This window comes from Exophiala viscosa (genome assembly GCF_022695815.1).
Source record: "Exophiala viscosa unplaced genomic scaffold EDD37scaffold_1, whole genome shotgun sequence".
Classification (NCBI taxonomy): Eukaryota; Fungi; Ascomycota; class Eurotiomycetes; order Chaetothyriales; family Herpotrichiellaceae; genus Exophiala; species Exophiala viscosa.
This window is the reverse complement of record NW_026944353.1, coordinates 2,514,734-2,529,346: the sequence shown is the minus strand read 5'-3', so window position 1 is coordinate 2,529,346 and position 14,613 is coordinate 2,514,734. Positions and strand designations below refer to the sequence as shown.

Genomic DNA, 14,613 nt, shown 5'->3' with positions numbered 1-14,613 from the left:
TGCAGGCGTTGAAGCCGTTTTGGAGTTAGCTTAGACGCAGGTCCAAGTCATCTGAGCCACTCGTGAACGGCGCTGAACCAAGGCAAAGAGGTCGACATGGGTATTCCCAGGCGTAACTGTCTTGTCATTCGTGGCATCATAGGGACGCTACCAAGCAAATTACGGGCACTGCAAATGATCAGAACCAGTGATCCCATAAAAATGATCTACCCTTATGGAACCCTACAAGCACGAGTCTCCGCTTAGGTCAGGCTATAGCCCGTCATAAAGCGACAAGCATTTCTACCTTTGTCGACATCGGCCTTATCATTGTGCTGTTTCCCATCACTGCCATACATACCTAGGTAGCTTGACTCTCCCTTCGAATGTGCCATGTGGCTCCCAGTGCCTCTTGTGCGCGAACGGACTTTGCTCAGATCCCCTTCGCCAGCGCTCTTCGTCTACCCCAACGTCAGCCATACTTCCACCGACAAGTACAATCGTGACTTACTGGTCCCTTCTGTCCCACCACCACAATGCGACGGTAGTAAGTGCAAATAGAACGATATTGACTTGGGCAAAGATGTACCCTTTCGCATATCTTGGAGCTTCCTTTGTCGCCCATACCAATAGCGGTATCCTAGAATAGTCAGTATCTCTAGCTGTCGAAGGAATTGGCACATACCATGCACTAAATGCATTGGAAATCGCCAACATAGAGCCAATGACAAATGCTCTTTCTTCGGCATCTTCACGACATATCTCGTTGGCCCAAGAATACACCAGTGGCGACACGGCGACTTGACCATATCCGGTACTCAAGGCAGCCCATTTGTAGGCGGTCGGAGACTTCGATATGACAAAAGCAAACTGCATCACAAATTGAAACAGGCATTGCCCAACAATGATCGGCATGCGCGTCTGCAAAGCATCCGACAGGAATGAATAGAACCAGACAAAGAAGATCCCGACGCCAGGATTGACCGTGCTGAGGAGGTTCACCTCGGAGGTGTCGTACTGTTTCAGACTCTTGATCCAAAGCGTGTATGCTCCATTCGATGAGGCAGCATTACTCCACCCCCAAGGGAGCTGGAAGAGAACCAAGGCCCAGAAATGCCAACGACCGAAAAAGCGTCTTATGGTATTCCAGCCACTAAATCCGGTCGGTGGCTTGCCTCCAATTCTTGCCATCCGCAGACGAGCCAGCTCCTTCTCCTCTTTAGTCAGGAACCAAGTTTTTGTCTTGTCTGGCGTGCTTGGGAAGAATATGAATCCAATAAAGGCAATGGGAATGGTGGCCACAGAACACACAATGAACAGCCAACGCCATCCGGCAAGGCCATGCACCCCGTCGAGATGAAGCACCACGCCACTTGCCATGAACCCAGTGCTCATCAACCCTACGCCGGTAGAGAGATAGAATATGCCAGCCCTTCGACCGAGTTCATCGGAGCGGTACCATGAACCTAGCACATAGTGGATTGACGTGAAGTAGACGCTCTCAAATGCGCCCACCATGAAGCGGTATGCAGCCAGCTCGCCAAATGAAGTGACGCGATACTGTAGGAGAGTGAAGATGCCCCACATAAGATCGCAAGCAGGTATAACAAATCGGTACTTTGCAGCCATGAGAGTAAGTGGAATCATGAAAACTGTGTATGCGACAGTATAGATCGTCTGGAGTTGCACGAGCTGATTGCCATTGAACCCAAGGTCTTCCTTCATTCCAGATACATAAGCATTGGTCAAATTTCCGTTGTCAATGTATTTCGCCCAGAACCCAAGGAAGGCGTATGTGAGAATCAAAATATCCATCTTGACGAGTAACTTCCTCTCGGTAGGACTGTCCGTGTCCGCATACCACTGATACCATCGCCGCTTGACTCTGCCTCGGCCCGCCACATAGGCGGCACGGTTTTCGGTGTGGTGCTCCTGATCAGAGTCATTGGCTTCGGCAAGGGACGTATGTAGTGTCTCACTCTTCGTTGGAATAGCTGCCACGGCCGTTCCGGCAGGTTCAAGAGTAATAGAAGACATGATTGCTTCCTTGTGTCGAAAGTTCCTACTTACCTGGACAAGGGAGCAAAGCCGATCGTTAAATACATCTGGAAAAGCAGCGCCGAGCGTTTTAGTACCGTTGATGCCATAACTTCATCGATGGCGTATAAACTCGTACTCGTCGCATTGGCAATGATTGGCCATACATCGCTTTCATCATGGCAGGAAAGAGACATGTCCTAACCCTCTGGGTTTACTTACTCGCTTGGATGGCAGATTCACTTACCTTTATCGTGGCTAGTAAGGAAACAGAGTTCGAGAGGACTACACATGCTCCTTCATGTTGGTGAACAAAGTCGTGGACGGTTCGTAGTGTCAGAAGGCATCATCTCCCATGCATGCACATGGTGCCGAAAGCCGGTTCGTATGATGAATGCGCAAGATCTTTGGAAAGCTCGCGATGTTGAAGGGCCGTAAAAAGCCCTTTCCGATTTCCTTAGCGAGCATTGTCGTCGGTAGTCCTCAAATGTCCAACTCGTGGCTCGTAGAACGTGACAGTGGCACAGTGACAGACAGAATGCTCGAATTCTCGCTCAAGGGATTTTCAACTAAATGGTAAGTTATGCTGGACCAAAGGACTATCAGAAGAGTGGTGAATCAAGGTTGACGCCGAAAGAAAGAAGGGGTGGTGTACGTTCGGCAAGCTGGCCCGAGTCGTGCTGCCGGCGCTACTATGCACTTAACTTATTTCCATGACAGTGTACTTACTTAGATGCCGCTTATTATCAGCCTGTGGTTTATGCTCATTGACTGCCTAAGGAGCCTGCTCGAGTGCATCCATCAGCCACAACTACAGTACATGTGGGTTGAGCTACCATAACCAATATATCCTTTCTACTGTAGATGGCCACAACAGAGCCACAACAGAGCCACGCATTCCGGTATCTACTTCGAGTTGACCGTTATCGTCATTGCTCCTTCTCCGACTATTCGCCTTTGCTGACCGTCCTGACATTCACAACCGCAACGCTATGCTAAAACTTGGTTCAAGAAGTAAAAGTCCAAACGAAAAGACAATGAGCGTGACAATACGCATCTCTTTCTACCACGCATGCTTGTTTTAGAAGACAGCAGTCAATCCGCTCTTTGATTGACGCTTACTGAACCGCTTCCTTCCCTTGAGTGATTCTGCATCGCCTCCGGAATTTTGTTTGTGCAGAATTGCTCGACCAGAATGACCATGGCTTGCGGAGTGCGGACTCAGGTCGGTAGCTTGGTCAAGAGTACTGGCATGACTCGACAATCCCGAAGAGGATAAATTGAGGGAATCGTCCGCCGAGTAGTTGTTGCTCGAAGTTTGTAACGAGATGGCAATCTCACGAGCCCGGACCAGAGCATCCAGCCATTCTTGTGCCGAGACAGCGGTCGCCATTGGATCGTTCGAGGGAGGCTTAGGATCTTCGAAGACGAAGTTTCTGTCTCTCTGCTGCAACGTCAGTACCATCTTAATGCAGAAGTTTTCATGAGGAGTACACTCACGGTATTGACGATCCACTGCGTCACCCCCTTAGGATCCGTAGCACTCGAGAACTCGGTCCCAGGTGATAGCAACGAGATCTCTTGTTTTGACTTTTTCTCCTCGCCTCCAGCAGCAGCAATGATGATTCGAGCACTAGACGTAATCATGACAAGTCTTTGTCGCTTTTTGTTGTCTCTCCCACCACCAAAGAACCTTGAGAATTTCCCTCCACCCTCGTTGCCGTGCGGACTGTGAGGATTGGACGACACGACTAAAAGGTTTCCCAATTTGAGTATTCGTTCGTTGTTTCTCGTAAGCACTGGAGACCACTCAATATCAAGCTGACTTGGTGGCGGTAGCTCTGTTATAACCCTCGGTTGAGGTTTCTGGTTATTGGGAGGAAGCATTGTGGAGTGTGTGCTGTGAGCAGGCCCAATATCTGGCGGGTAACTGCTTTGAGCACTGCTTCCGTTAAGTTTGATGCGCGGTTGAGCTGGGGGGACATAAGCATTCAAGCGAGGTGCTTTCTGTTGCCACAGTCCGCGTCCCCATTGAATGCCAGTGAAGAAGGGATGGTTTTTAGCATGCTCAAGAGAGAGCCGCCTTTGTGGTTCCAGGACGAGTAAGCGCTCCACGAGGTCGCGGGCATGATCTGGGAATCCTCGGGGGAATTCGTAGTCGAGGTTAACGATCTTCTGAAAGGTCTGGTAGTCGTTGGTGGCCTTGAATGGTGGTCTCCCAGCCAGAAGTTGGTATACAATACAGCCAAACGCCCAGAGATCACTGGCTTTGCACGCATTCTTGTCTGTCAATAATTCCGGGCTCACATACTCGGCGGTCCCAACAAAGGAGTTTGCTCGGTGCTCCGAGGTAGTCGAGTCTGGTTCAAATTCAACTCTCCCGTGCGCATCCTTCCTCTCCGGCAAGAGTTTGGCGGTCCCGAAGTCTGTCACTTTGATGTATCTGTTCTCATCCAGTAGCAGGTTTTCGGGCTTCAAGTCCCGGTGTATAACTCCACGGCTATGCATGTATTCAATCGTGTCGAGTATTTGGGCACCATAGAACCGGGTGCATTCTTCGTCGAATGTGGACATGCGCTTCAGAACTCCAAGCAGCTCACCTCCAGCACAGAGGTCCAGAACGAAGTAAAGTGACCTTTCGTCTTGGAAAGTGTAGTATAATCGGACCACGCCCGGGTGATCAGTCAGCCGGTTGAGAGTATCTCTCTCTATATTGACGTACTTGACCTTTTTCTCTTTGATGATGTGTCTCTTGTCCAGCACTTTGATGGCATAATCTTTCCCATTCGAACGATCCTGGCCCGCAAGCACCGTGCTGTAAGATCCTTCCCCCAGGGTTCGACCAAAGTTGAAATCTTTCACGCCCTTCTTGACCGGTTTCAAGACCTGCCGACCCTCTGCATCATATTCCTTTTTGACTCCTACAGCAGCACCACGTTCCTGCCAATCATCTGCGCTCGTCAACGGGCGATCCTCGAGATTGTACGGGGAGCTAGATAGAGGCGTTGATATCGATTTCGGGGTTGTAGATAATACTGTGTTCCCAGTTGGCGTAGTGCCCAAACGCCCAGAAGCTACGCCACGAGATGTTTTCCGCGGAGGGAGAGGTCCATTTCCCGGCGTATACTGTCCTTGGCCGTATGCTCGCTCAGTGTGTGCATCGTCTCTTGACGGAACCCCGGCGACCTCTCCTACTCCCATTCGCTTCGACGACGTTCGCTGAGGGAACGCGGAAGGCTCAGAACCATCGCTTCGGACTCTATATGACCCTTGTCTAGAGACTCCATTACCTGTGGCGCCATTGACAGGCACCTGTGTGTAGTATGCAGACCCAGGACGATTCGCCGAAATCATGGCTGGTTGCTGAGAGAATTGGGCCTGTTGTTGTTCTTGATATGTAGGAGGAATATTCGGTCGCTGCGTGGATCGCTCGGGCGGATGATTGTTTTGGGTGTACGTTGTAGGAGCATGTGCCGACGCTACGGAGGATGGCAGTCCTGTGGTTGAAGATCGTGGAATGCTTTCTGCCGGGGTTCCCAATGGGGAGACTGGACTGTCCGAACGTTGAGGCGCAGCGGAGAGGTAGTCAGTCCTCCCATCAGGGTCGTACAAAGGCGATATGTTTGGGAAAGATTGGGGAGGCGCATGAAGCTGTAAAGGAGTGTCGGGAGAGGCATCATCTGGATTGGCGATCCTTAAGGGACCAAGTGAAAGATCAGCCATAATTATTGTCCAGGTTTGAGACTCGTGGACGAGGGTGGCTTGGAGGATGTTGTCCGATGACGTTCCCCCGCGGTATCTCTTGTGGGTGTCGTATGAGGTGTTGCGTTTACAGAAGTATGGTTCGTGTCTTCATCGCTGCGGCCTCAGTCCAGCAGTGTACTTAATTTTGGGTAATCGAGTGCCTCATTCAGTGAACGTCGAAGGGAGGGTGAGGACCGAGGCGAAGTCGCAACTGTTTCAGAATCTCTTAGGGTCTTTGCCGGCAGAGAGAAGGTCTGTCGGCGATTGATCAAGGGAAGGTAGACGTCAGCAACAGTGTAGGTGTACGACTGAACGAGGGTAGCGAGCGTGAGGACTAGTCCAGGTAGTAAGATAAACAGTATGTGTAGGTTGAAAAAAGTGTTGTGGTTGTGTGGCGTTGCGTGAGTAGAGAAGAGGATGCGGGTGCGTTTTTGGTGGTGATGGGGGATTCGGAGTTGCGGTTCTGGTCCGTCAGATGTCGCTATCCTCGGTGCCTATACTTTACTTAGTAAGTGTCCTCTACTGAACCTCTTCAGCGGCGCAGTCGTCAGGCTGGCGCAGCTGTTTCTCGTCTACCTAAACACCGTCCTCTCGCTTCTTACAAGTCGCCTCGCAAGTTCAAGCCACCTACATAGCATGCCGATTGGCGATGATCTGGTATTATGCTTGAACCATTCCTCTTCCGACGTCTAGGCTGTAGGAGGATTCTAACGCAGATTAAACCCAAGATTGCTGTGGAGTTGAACAGATACCTTGCACAGATGGTCCACACAGAAATAACATCCTCCACCATCTTCTCCAGTTTTTGTTCTAAATCCCTGTCGAATATACGTCGCCGCCGCGGCATCGTCCGATGAATGCTTTTGCGATAGAAAAGACTTCAGAATCAATATGACCAGGTAAGTTGGTCGATGATATGGGCAGACGGAGCATTTCAATGCCATCGCACCTGCTCTATTGAAGCTGGGGAAAGTACGATCCATGGTTCATCAGGTGAGAGCGCACATGAAGGCTCATGGCTTCATTCATACTCCGTCAATTCAAGGACTGTGCAGCAGCGAAAGACCACCTCATATTTCTCTCATGTTCACGAGATGATTCGTTTACCACCCACCAGTATTTCCCTGTCCGAGGGTGATGTAGAGTTCCACCTGGGACAGGCTCAAACTTACTATGGCTTACTGAAGCAGGGATACAAGAAGCATGATGTCGCTCGCTATCTTGATGACTATCGAGAGGCCGCTATAGATCTTACTGCCCAGAGCTCCATTGGCTTCAGGCCAGTCCCAAGCACCTTTGACCTGGCTTGTCGTCAGGTCATCAAAGGCTCAGAGCATGTTGATGAGGCGACACAACACTCTAATCAGTTTACTGACCAGGCATCAAATTCAGAGTCGACTCAACCATCCGCTTCCTCTTTGAACCCCATTGCAAGGTCATTCTCTGAGGACTATGGCACCATCGTACAGCAAGAGCCTTCCGAGACCGAAGACGTCGATGACCAAGAGTCTGTTTCCCCCGTACCTTTCATTCCGCAGATTCAACTCGCCAGGCATGCTCCGCGTAAAAGCTCGTTGCTCCGCTTCGCAGAGGCAGCTTCACCAGAACGCAAATCAGAACAGACACCGGCGAGTCTCTCCGTCACGCGTAATGGCATCAAGAGTTACAGGCGTCGCAGTCTCACCTACCCCTACCGATCCTCGGAAGTGGACGCACAGGCACTCATCTCAACCTCTCAAGAATCGCTTGTTGAACAACTTGACCGGATGTCCGTTCGACAGACAAGCACACAGAGTGAGCCTAACATGGAAGACTTGGATAGCATGCCGTTTGAACTGCCACCTGCCTTGTCTTCTACGTCGACTTCCTGGTCATTTTATGACGACTTGGTGCCACGGCCACGGTCAGACGACCAGGACACTGGCGGTGGTCAAACAGCTCGACGAAGCAGCAGTCTACTTGGACATGCCAGGCCAGCCGTATATCTTCCGAGTTCACCTCCTTATGCCGCCTCACCTGTTGACAACCCATCCCAGGAGGATCCTACCACAACCTCGCCTGATTTGCCGACCACTCCAACTCCGATTCGAAACGCAATGACCTATGCGCGCACCGAGCCAAGACATCACAGGCACCACTATTTGGATGGCGGTTCGTTCTCTGTATACAATGATTCGCTGCCTGCAAGCTCTCAACCACAGACGCCGGCTGATCTGTCCAGAGGCCGCTTAGTCGCCCAAAACGATGCCGCCTACACAGCGCCACCAGGAATGGTTCGTGCCGGATCGGCCTCGGTCTCGAACCAAGATGGGAACAGGTGGGATGGCAATGTGGGAGAACAGAGCCCTACTGTGCGGGCCATCAATCTACGTGAGCGGCGGAATCGAGAACTGCAAAGAAGTGTAAGAGCAGAAGGCGTCAGGCTGCAAAGACTGAGGATGCGGGATGAAGCTCTGTTCACACAAGGTACTGCCGCAGCAAATCCACCTGCTCGCGGCATCGGAACAGGGGAAGGAGCGCCAGGGGAGATGTTGCAAGATATATGGAGGGATGACCTTGACGCGGACCGGGTTGGAGAAGAAAACTTTGAGCCAGAACTCGATGTCACTCGACCAAGGACGATGCGGGTGGTCAGTGGAAATGCGAGGTTCGAAGGCTGGGAAGGTGGACCGGATAGGTAGGGTAGAAGACGAAAGGGGTCGCTGTTGTGCTGCGTGCATGCTCAAGACTGCAGGGTTTGCTCCAGGTTCGCTACTCGAACATCATCCGTATGTGACTCATGCTAGCACTGTCTACTTACTGTGGCCATAGATAGAATTGAGCATTTGCTTAAACACCTGTCCGGGAATTCTCAAGGCGAGTTGCACAGCAATGTTTGAGACTCTCTTCCGACAGTAAGGATGCCTCCGTGGCTGATAGGCTCCGCCTGTGACCATTATCGACTGGGCGATTGTCACGTCAGGTCTGTCCGGCAAGTCTCCGTGTCAGTGACTTGGAGTGCAAGCGCGTCGAAGTGTCTTCCCAGCTTCAAGATACGCAGCAAGCAAAATAGTCTGTGTTCCACATGATTATTGCGTTCATGGTTTTGGAAGTCAAGAAGGTGGACGCCAGACGCCGGAGTCAAGTACATATATAGTATAAACGTTCCACCCATGCTGAACCTCTTGGTCGTGCTACTGCTATATCCTAGGACACCTTACTCTGCAATCCGACCTTGACCATGACACCTGAGAGCCAAGTGCGGCTTCTTCCGCAGATTGCGACCACCAGTGACATTTCATGGTCTACAGTGACTGTATGCGCCCATTGATAAGATTGTTACAGTACGTGCCCGGTGACCGTGACTGTGACTGTTGGGCCCGGCGTCTCTCCGGACAACACAACACCAACGCGATGGCATTGGCAGAGCCTGACAGGCTCCCTGCTCAAACTCCGGCGCGGCGTGACATACCATACTAGTATCCCAATCTGAGATTTGCACGCCATCTCGCTTCGCTTCGCTTCTGTCCTGGGATGCGCGATGTAGCCGTACGATCGATGACCCTGACTAGGCGTCGAGACCCATGCTGGTGCACCCTCGTGTCCGTCATGCAGTTGTGCTAATAGCCTGTTGACGTGCAGCAAGCAAGCAAGCTCGGATCGATCGGAGCAAGCTCTAAGCTTCAAAAGCCGTAATTTTCGATCAGCCTTGCAGGATGCAGATCGGTCTGGCACCCGAGATCTGGGGTATAATTAATTTAGATGGTGTGCCCCAGCTCATCCGTGACCATCTCCCCACACATCATATCTCATTGTAATCGTTGAGTCGTATCTTCGTAAGCGCAAATGTATGTTAGACGCTATTGCGCACCCATTTCTGGGCCTGGTTCCGCTCGTCTCCTGCCTCGAGCATACTGTCAAACGCATTGACGCCGACCGGTTTCCCCAGTTCCTTCCTCCACGACTCGCCGTAGATTATGATAAGCAGCATCGGCACAAAAGCCAAGCCTCCACCGATGAGTGCAAACATGAGGAACGTCCATTGATACCCGATATGGTTTGCGAGGTTAACTGCATAGAAGGCGAACGTCATGCCGATTTCCTGACGGATGAAGTTGAACAATTGAGCGACTTCACCACTTTCCGTCCTGTAACAGTCGGTGGCATATGTATACGTTGTCGTCGTGATGATCTGCAGACCAAAGCATGCAATGCCCATGCCGAGGATGGGTGCGATCCAGGCAGTGTGGTATTGCAAACAAAAGCCATAGATGAGAAGCCCGGTAGGAACAATCACTTCTCCTGCCCAGATCGCTCGAAGGCGGATCTCTGGTTCCGGATCACGGCCGAGACGTCGTCGTTCTCGTATCACGATGGTGTCGACGACCCAGCCTGAGACGCATTCGCCGAGGATGCTTCCGATTGTTAGTGAGCCTCCGTAAGCGAGTCCAATGGTCAGCGTGTTCCAGTGGAAGAACTCCGTGAAGATCGATGCAACCGTAACGGCTGGAAGGATGGAGGCGAACCCGTATATAGTACCATAATATAGTGCTGGGAAGGTCACGGATGGATATTTGGCCATCTTCAATGCTGGAAGTACGAACTGATTTGGCCGAAGCTTGAGTTGGGGAAAGTGTGAATATAGCCGTAGAGACGAGAAGTAGATGGCTTTGTTGAATTTGGGTTTGGGTGCTTTCTCACTCGTGGGTCCCGTCGCGCTGGGATTGGAAGGAGATTGCGCCGCTTGTCTGATGTAGAGTGTTTCTGGGAGGCAGAAGAAGGCCACTACCAACATGAAGGCGTCGACGATGGCAACGAACTTGAATATCCAACGCCACCCACAGTACTGCCCTAGGAGACCGCCGACAATGGGTGCTATATGGCTTCCGGTTGTCATCAAGACGGTGAAGAAGCCCATGGCTCTGCCACGCTGTTCGTAATAGAATAGGTCTGTTATGGTGGATGCTCCCAAGGCAAAGGCCACGGGGAAGAGACCATTGAATACTCTTGCGACAATGAGTTGAGCGAAAGTCTGAGTGTACGCACAGCCTAGGGCGGACGCAAAACCCAAGAAGGTGGTAGCTAGGTAGACAGGACGGCGTCCGTATTTGTTGGACAGCGGAATCCATAGCCATGGTGCGGCGCCATTGAGTGCGATGCAGACAGTCCTTTGAGGGAATCAATAAGTGGACTGCGGGTGTCTGCAGGGGTGCGGACTTACGTCTGGTATGAGGCTCTGACCTTGTTGATACCGAAGTCTCTGGCAAGGAGCCCATATGCGGGGTTAATGGCAGCTGTATTGAGGCCGCCAAGTGCAGCAAGAATGGACGTCTGGATAAGAATGACAATCTAGTAAAGTCAGTATGTTGATCTTGTGATGTTCGTTCCATACTTGCCTTGAGCCATAAAGGCCAATTCATTGGGTCGCCTGGATCAACATCAGATACTGGCCCTGAATGCTCGCTCTTTTGCTCATGACTTCGTGGCATTGTGTCCTTGTGGTTTTGGATTTTCATCTCGTCTTCAACCCACATTCCAGCATCACTATCAGTTTTCTTCGCAGCATTTGGTGCGCTCATGCTTGAACGTCGCTAGTGAGACGAAGCAAGCCAGATCTGGAGAGAACGGGAGCAAGACGGCCGCAAGGATATGCGCAATGTTATCACACCACCAGCACTGATCAAGAGCATTGTTGGTCGCCGTCGACCATCAAAAGGTGATGGCCTTCTCCGCTCTTCGAGGCTTGCACTAGCGTTGCTCAAGAGCCGTGTCGAATACAGGCGTGACGCATTTCGGGTAACAAGCCAGGCGAAGGAGCGACCAACGATGAATTATTGTGCGTGCGTGTCCTGCAGCGTGCATGTCTACTGAGTCTAGGCAAGCGTTAACGTGCCAGCATGACGATTATGGCGGGGGCTCACTAGGCTAGAAAAGTCAGTCTGGGGGGAAAGTCTCGCTCCCGGGACATTTTTGGAGACGATGGGAGGTGCCGTAGCCGCAAGGATGTGCAGACGGAGGAAAACAACGGTGTAGAAGGAAGCAAGGGTCTATCCTCACCTTGTGCTGACTTTTTGCAGGGGCATCAGCACGCGCAGACACCAGAGAACCATGACCGTAGCATGAACAGGAACAAGAGGAGTACCTGCATACCACCGTCAGGACTGTGTTGCTCAAAGGTCTCTAGGCTTTCGGGTAGCCTAAAAAGGGTACAGTATGCACCGTAAAACAATGATTAGCCGGTCGCACAGCCACAATGCACGGGCGGTCACTAGATGTTGCTGGGGTGAATACTGTAGGTATCGAAGCCTGAAAACCATCAGCTAGTGATGCCAAAAGGTACTCCCAAGTGCTTTGTGGGCACCACTTCAATATCTGCGCGTGGCCGGCGTTCATCCGGCATTATCTTGTACCATCCCCCGAGGTATCTAGCCGGCCACTCCCCGTCCAGCTTGATTGATTAAATCCTGGGTGTGGGAGATCATGCTTGGAACAACAGCGTCTTCACATGCACGGTAATGAATGTCAGTTCTGTGCGGCTTGACGTTATTGCCTAGAGCAAGCCTTCTCAACCAGGTGGTCTTTGGTCCACGAGACATGGAAAGCCATTCACAATGTGATCTAGCGCCAGGAACCGGCGAAGACCAGACGCCGGGTTTTTTTAACCCAGCCCGACTTTATTTGGCCGTCGACTGACACAACCTATGACCAGGTAGGTAAAACTGGATGTTGATGGCTTACATGTCATGGCCCATCCTGACAATGCAAAAGATCTGGGTAAAAGAGTAACTCGTTGATTCTAACGTTAGCATATGATACAGGACTCTAGAATGAGGTGGAGACATGCCCATGAAGCCGGAACCGTCATCCCGGCGATTGATTTCGGCCCCTGGCCGTCCGGAAGGAGCTGGAAGCCGAGATGCTTGTTCCGTGTAGGGTTTATAGGACAGGGCTAGGAGAGCGAATGCTCTGCTTTATTGATGATCACCTACCAGAGCATCTGATAACACCAAAACGGCTTGCGGAATCCAATCTCTTACCATTTGATATGGTTGGCCACAGATGTGCTGTAGCCATATAAAGAATGCCCTAAAAGTTCCTGTGCATAGACTTGGACTGTCATGCGATCAAAGTTCGAAGAGTACGTACATGAGAAACATATGGTCGACTCCGTCAATCTGTGCTGGATGGTGCCTGCTACCTAATGAGGCAGGTAGAGTGACTTTCGAGGCGGTGCAGGGACTTTAGAGTCCTTACTGCATGCTATTCCATATGAAGGCAGTCAGACCGCTTCATTGCATAATTTGGAAGCACAGGTTGATACATCCGACGCAAGGCTGAGCACACGACGCCAGCACTTTTGCGCTAGAGAATCTTGCATACATGCTTGACCAGACCCGATGGGTCATACATGTTGCACATGCAAGGTATGTCAGTGTCGAATTTCGAGTGCGTATCTACTACCTTCCGACCTTGCTGTCTACTTCCGACGTCAGCAGATGAGGAGGTCTGCGTGCACGCACGGCGAAGGACCCTCGATACAGAAGTAGGGCCGGTGTCGGGGTGGTCCGGCACGCCTGTTGATGGGGGCCGCTCATCTTTGTTATGCAGAGCATTTTCTTACATTACAACGCAAGGCTGACACGAGGTCTGGTGTAGGCGCAGGCCGAAGACCATCGTTCTGTCAAGGTTGGTCTTGAAAGTATGTCCGACAGCATGTTTCAGCAACGAGTCAGTCAGCAGACGAGGCTGATGCAGGTAAATAGTTTTGCCTATCCCCAGTAGCGAGTGGTCAAGCGTCGAATCAGGAAAAGACTCTCCCGACGTGAAAGTGTAGGATGACTAGGATTCTCCAGATGTTGGAACGCCATGGTACGAACCTTGCAAAAAACTGGGGACATTTGCACGACCTTTGGGTGCACTGTGGATTCCCTCGTGGCATTTAAGGATGGTGCTATGCAATCTTGACGCGTTTGGGGACCACCCGCCTGGTGCGAGCGTCCGACAAAGTGCTGACAGTGCTATACTGGGAAGAAAGAGTGAGAATGATGATTTGCTAGAAGCTCGTATTCGTTCCTTGATAGCAGGAGATCGGTAGGCATGGTATGCGGTTCCGCCTGCACTATGCCATAGCAGCCAAACCTGCATTCGGTTAACCAGCAAATGCCTCAATTTGGTCAGACATTACTGCTTCACAATGCTGGATTGCAGTGAAGAGGACCCCTGAGTGGAAGGGAGTGTTCGCACTTCTCAGCATCCTCTGATCGAATGCCATGGCAGGAGGGCTTTTGCTGACGCTGTCCAGGTGGAATTGATGCTTTGTTCGCTTTGTGATTTCATCGCGATCAGCGATATCATCGAGCAAAGGCTACTTACTCAAAGGTCAAATCATTGCGTTAATGAGTAATGGTCAAGTGCGAGGAAGGGCGTACTTACGACTAACCAGGGTCTCCACAACCGCTGTTGGAGCCGTACATGCCCGTGTGCCCCGGAGAGTCTTGGGGACCACCTGCCCTTTACGACATGGAAGACGCTGCCCACGTCGTGTTAGCTGTTTACCTCATTGATGCCTAATCTCTATGAGGTTAATCACGTCGACTTAAGCATCATCTAACGGCTACGATCTCGATGCTAGGCTATGCTGGCTATGCTCTCGAGGGCGCCTCTGACCGGCAATGGCCTCGCTGATTACCGTATAACTTCCTCGAAAACTGCTCCTGACAACAAAACGGGGTTTCGCCCGGTCAATCGAAGAAGTCGACAATTCTTCTGTGGGCTTTAGACATTTCGGCTTCCTTTGACGTTTTCGCAAACCTTTCCCTTTCGACCTTTTCGACCCTTTCGACCTTTTCGACCCTTTCGACCCTACGACCTTAT

General features: G+C 51.3%; 4 protein-coding genes across 4 annotated transcripts; 1 reads left to right on the top strand and 3 right to left on the bottom strand.

Moving 5' to 3' along the window:
• Positions 1-3: 3 nt before the first annotated feature.
• EDD37DRAFT_48498 (major facilitator superfamily domain-containing protein) lies at positions 4-2,189 on the bottom strand. Its single transcript, XM_062813276.1, has 2 exons — positions 665-2,189; positions 4-619 (listed from the first exon to the last, which is right to left on the bottom strand). Exons 1-2 carry the CDS (start codon positions 2,014-2,016, stop codon positions 487-489), a joined length of 1,485 nt encoding a protein of 494 aa, XP_062675240.1. The 5' UTR covers positions 2,017-2,189; the 3' UTR covers positions 4-486.
• Positions 2,190-3,097: 908 nt separating this feature from the next.
• EDD37DRAFT_604245 (3-phosphoinositide dependent protein kinase-1) lies at positions 3,098-5,739 on the bottom strand (the record flags this gene model as incomplete). The annotated part of the gene is made up of 2 exons (XM_062814721.1): positions 3,098-3,460; positions 3,517-5,739. 2 exons carry the CDS (start codon positions 5,737-5,739, stop codon positions 3,098-3,100), a joined length of 2,586 nt encoding a protein of 861 aa, XP_062675239.1.
• Positions 5,740-6,854: 1,115 nt separating this feature from the next.
• On the top strand, positions 6,855-8,803 carry EDD37DRAFT_661313 (uncharacterized protein; the record flags this gene model as incomplete). Its single annotated transcript, XM_062819135.1, has 1 exon — positions 6,855-8,803. One exon carries the CDS (start codon positions 6,855-6,857, stop codon positions 8,439-8,441), a length of 1,587 nt encoding a protein of 528 aa, XP_062675238.1. The 3' UTR covers positions 8,442-8,803.
• Positions 8,804-9,419: 616 nt separating this feature from the next.
• EDD37DRAFT_48386 (MFS general substrate transporter) lies at positions 9,420-11,495 on the bottom strand. Its single transcript, XM_062813263.1, has 3 exons — positions 11,136-11,495; positions 10,961-11,088; positions 9,420-10,907 (listed from the first exon to the last, which is right to left on the bottom strand). The coding sequence occupies exons 1-3, from the start codon at positions 11,316-11,318 to the stop codon at positions 9,593-9,595; spliced, it is 1,626 nt and encodes a 541-aa protein (XP_062675237.1). The 5' UTR covers positions 11,319-11,495; the 3' UTR covers positions 9,420-9,592.
• Positions 11,496-14,613: the final 3,118 nt, after the last annotated feature.

Coding starts and splice junctions, on each gene's coding strand:
- EDD37DRAFT_48386 (XM_062813263.1), bottom strand. CDS start 11,318: ATGAGCGCACCAAATGCTGCGAAGAAAACTGATAGTGATGCTGGAATG. Junction 11,089..11,135: donor ATTGGCCTTTATGGCTCAAG/GCAAGTATGGAA, acceptor TGACTTTACTAG/ATTGTCATTCTTATCCAGAC. Junction 10,908..10,960: donor GTCAGAGCCTCATACCAGAC/GTAAGTCCGCAC, acceptor ATTCCCTCAAAG/GACTGTCTGCATCGCACTCA.
- EDD37DRAFT_48498 (XM_062813276.1), bottom strand. CDS start 2,016: ATGTCTTCTATTACTCTTGAACCTGCCGGAACGGCCGTGGCAGCTATT. Junction 620..664: donor TCCAATGCATTTAGTGCATG/GTATGTGCCAAT, acceptor TGACTATTCTAG/GATACCGCTATTGGTATGGG.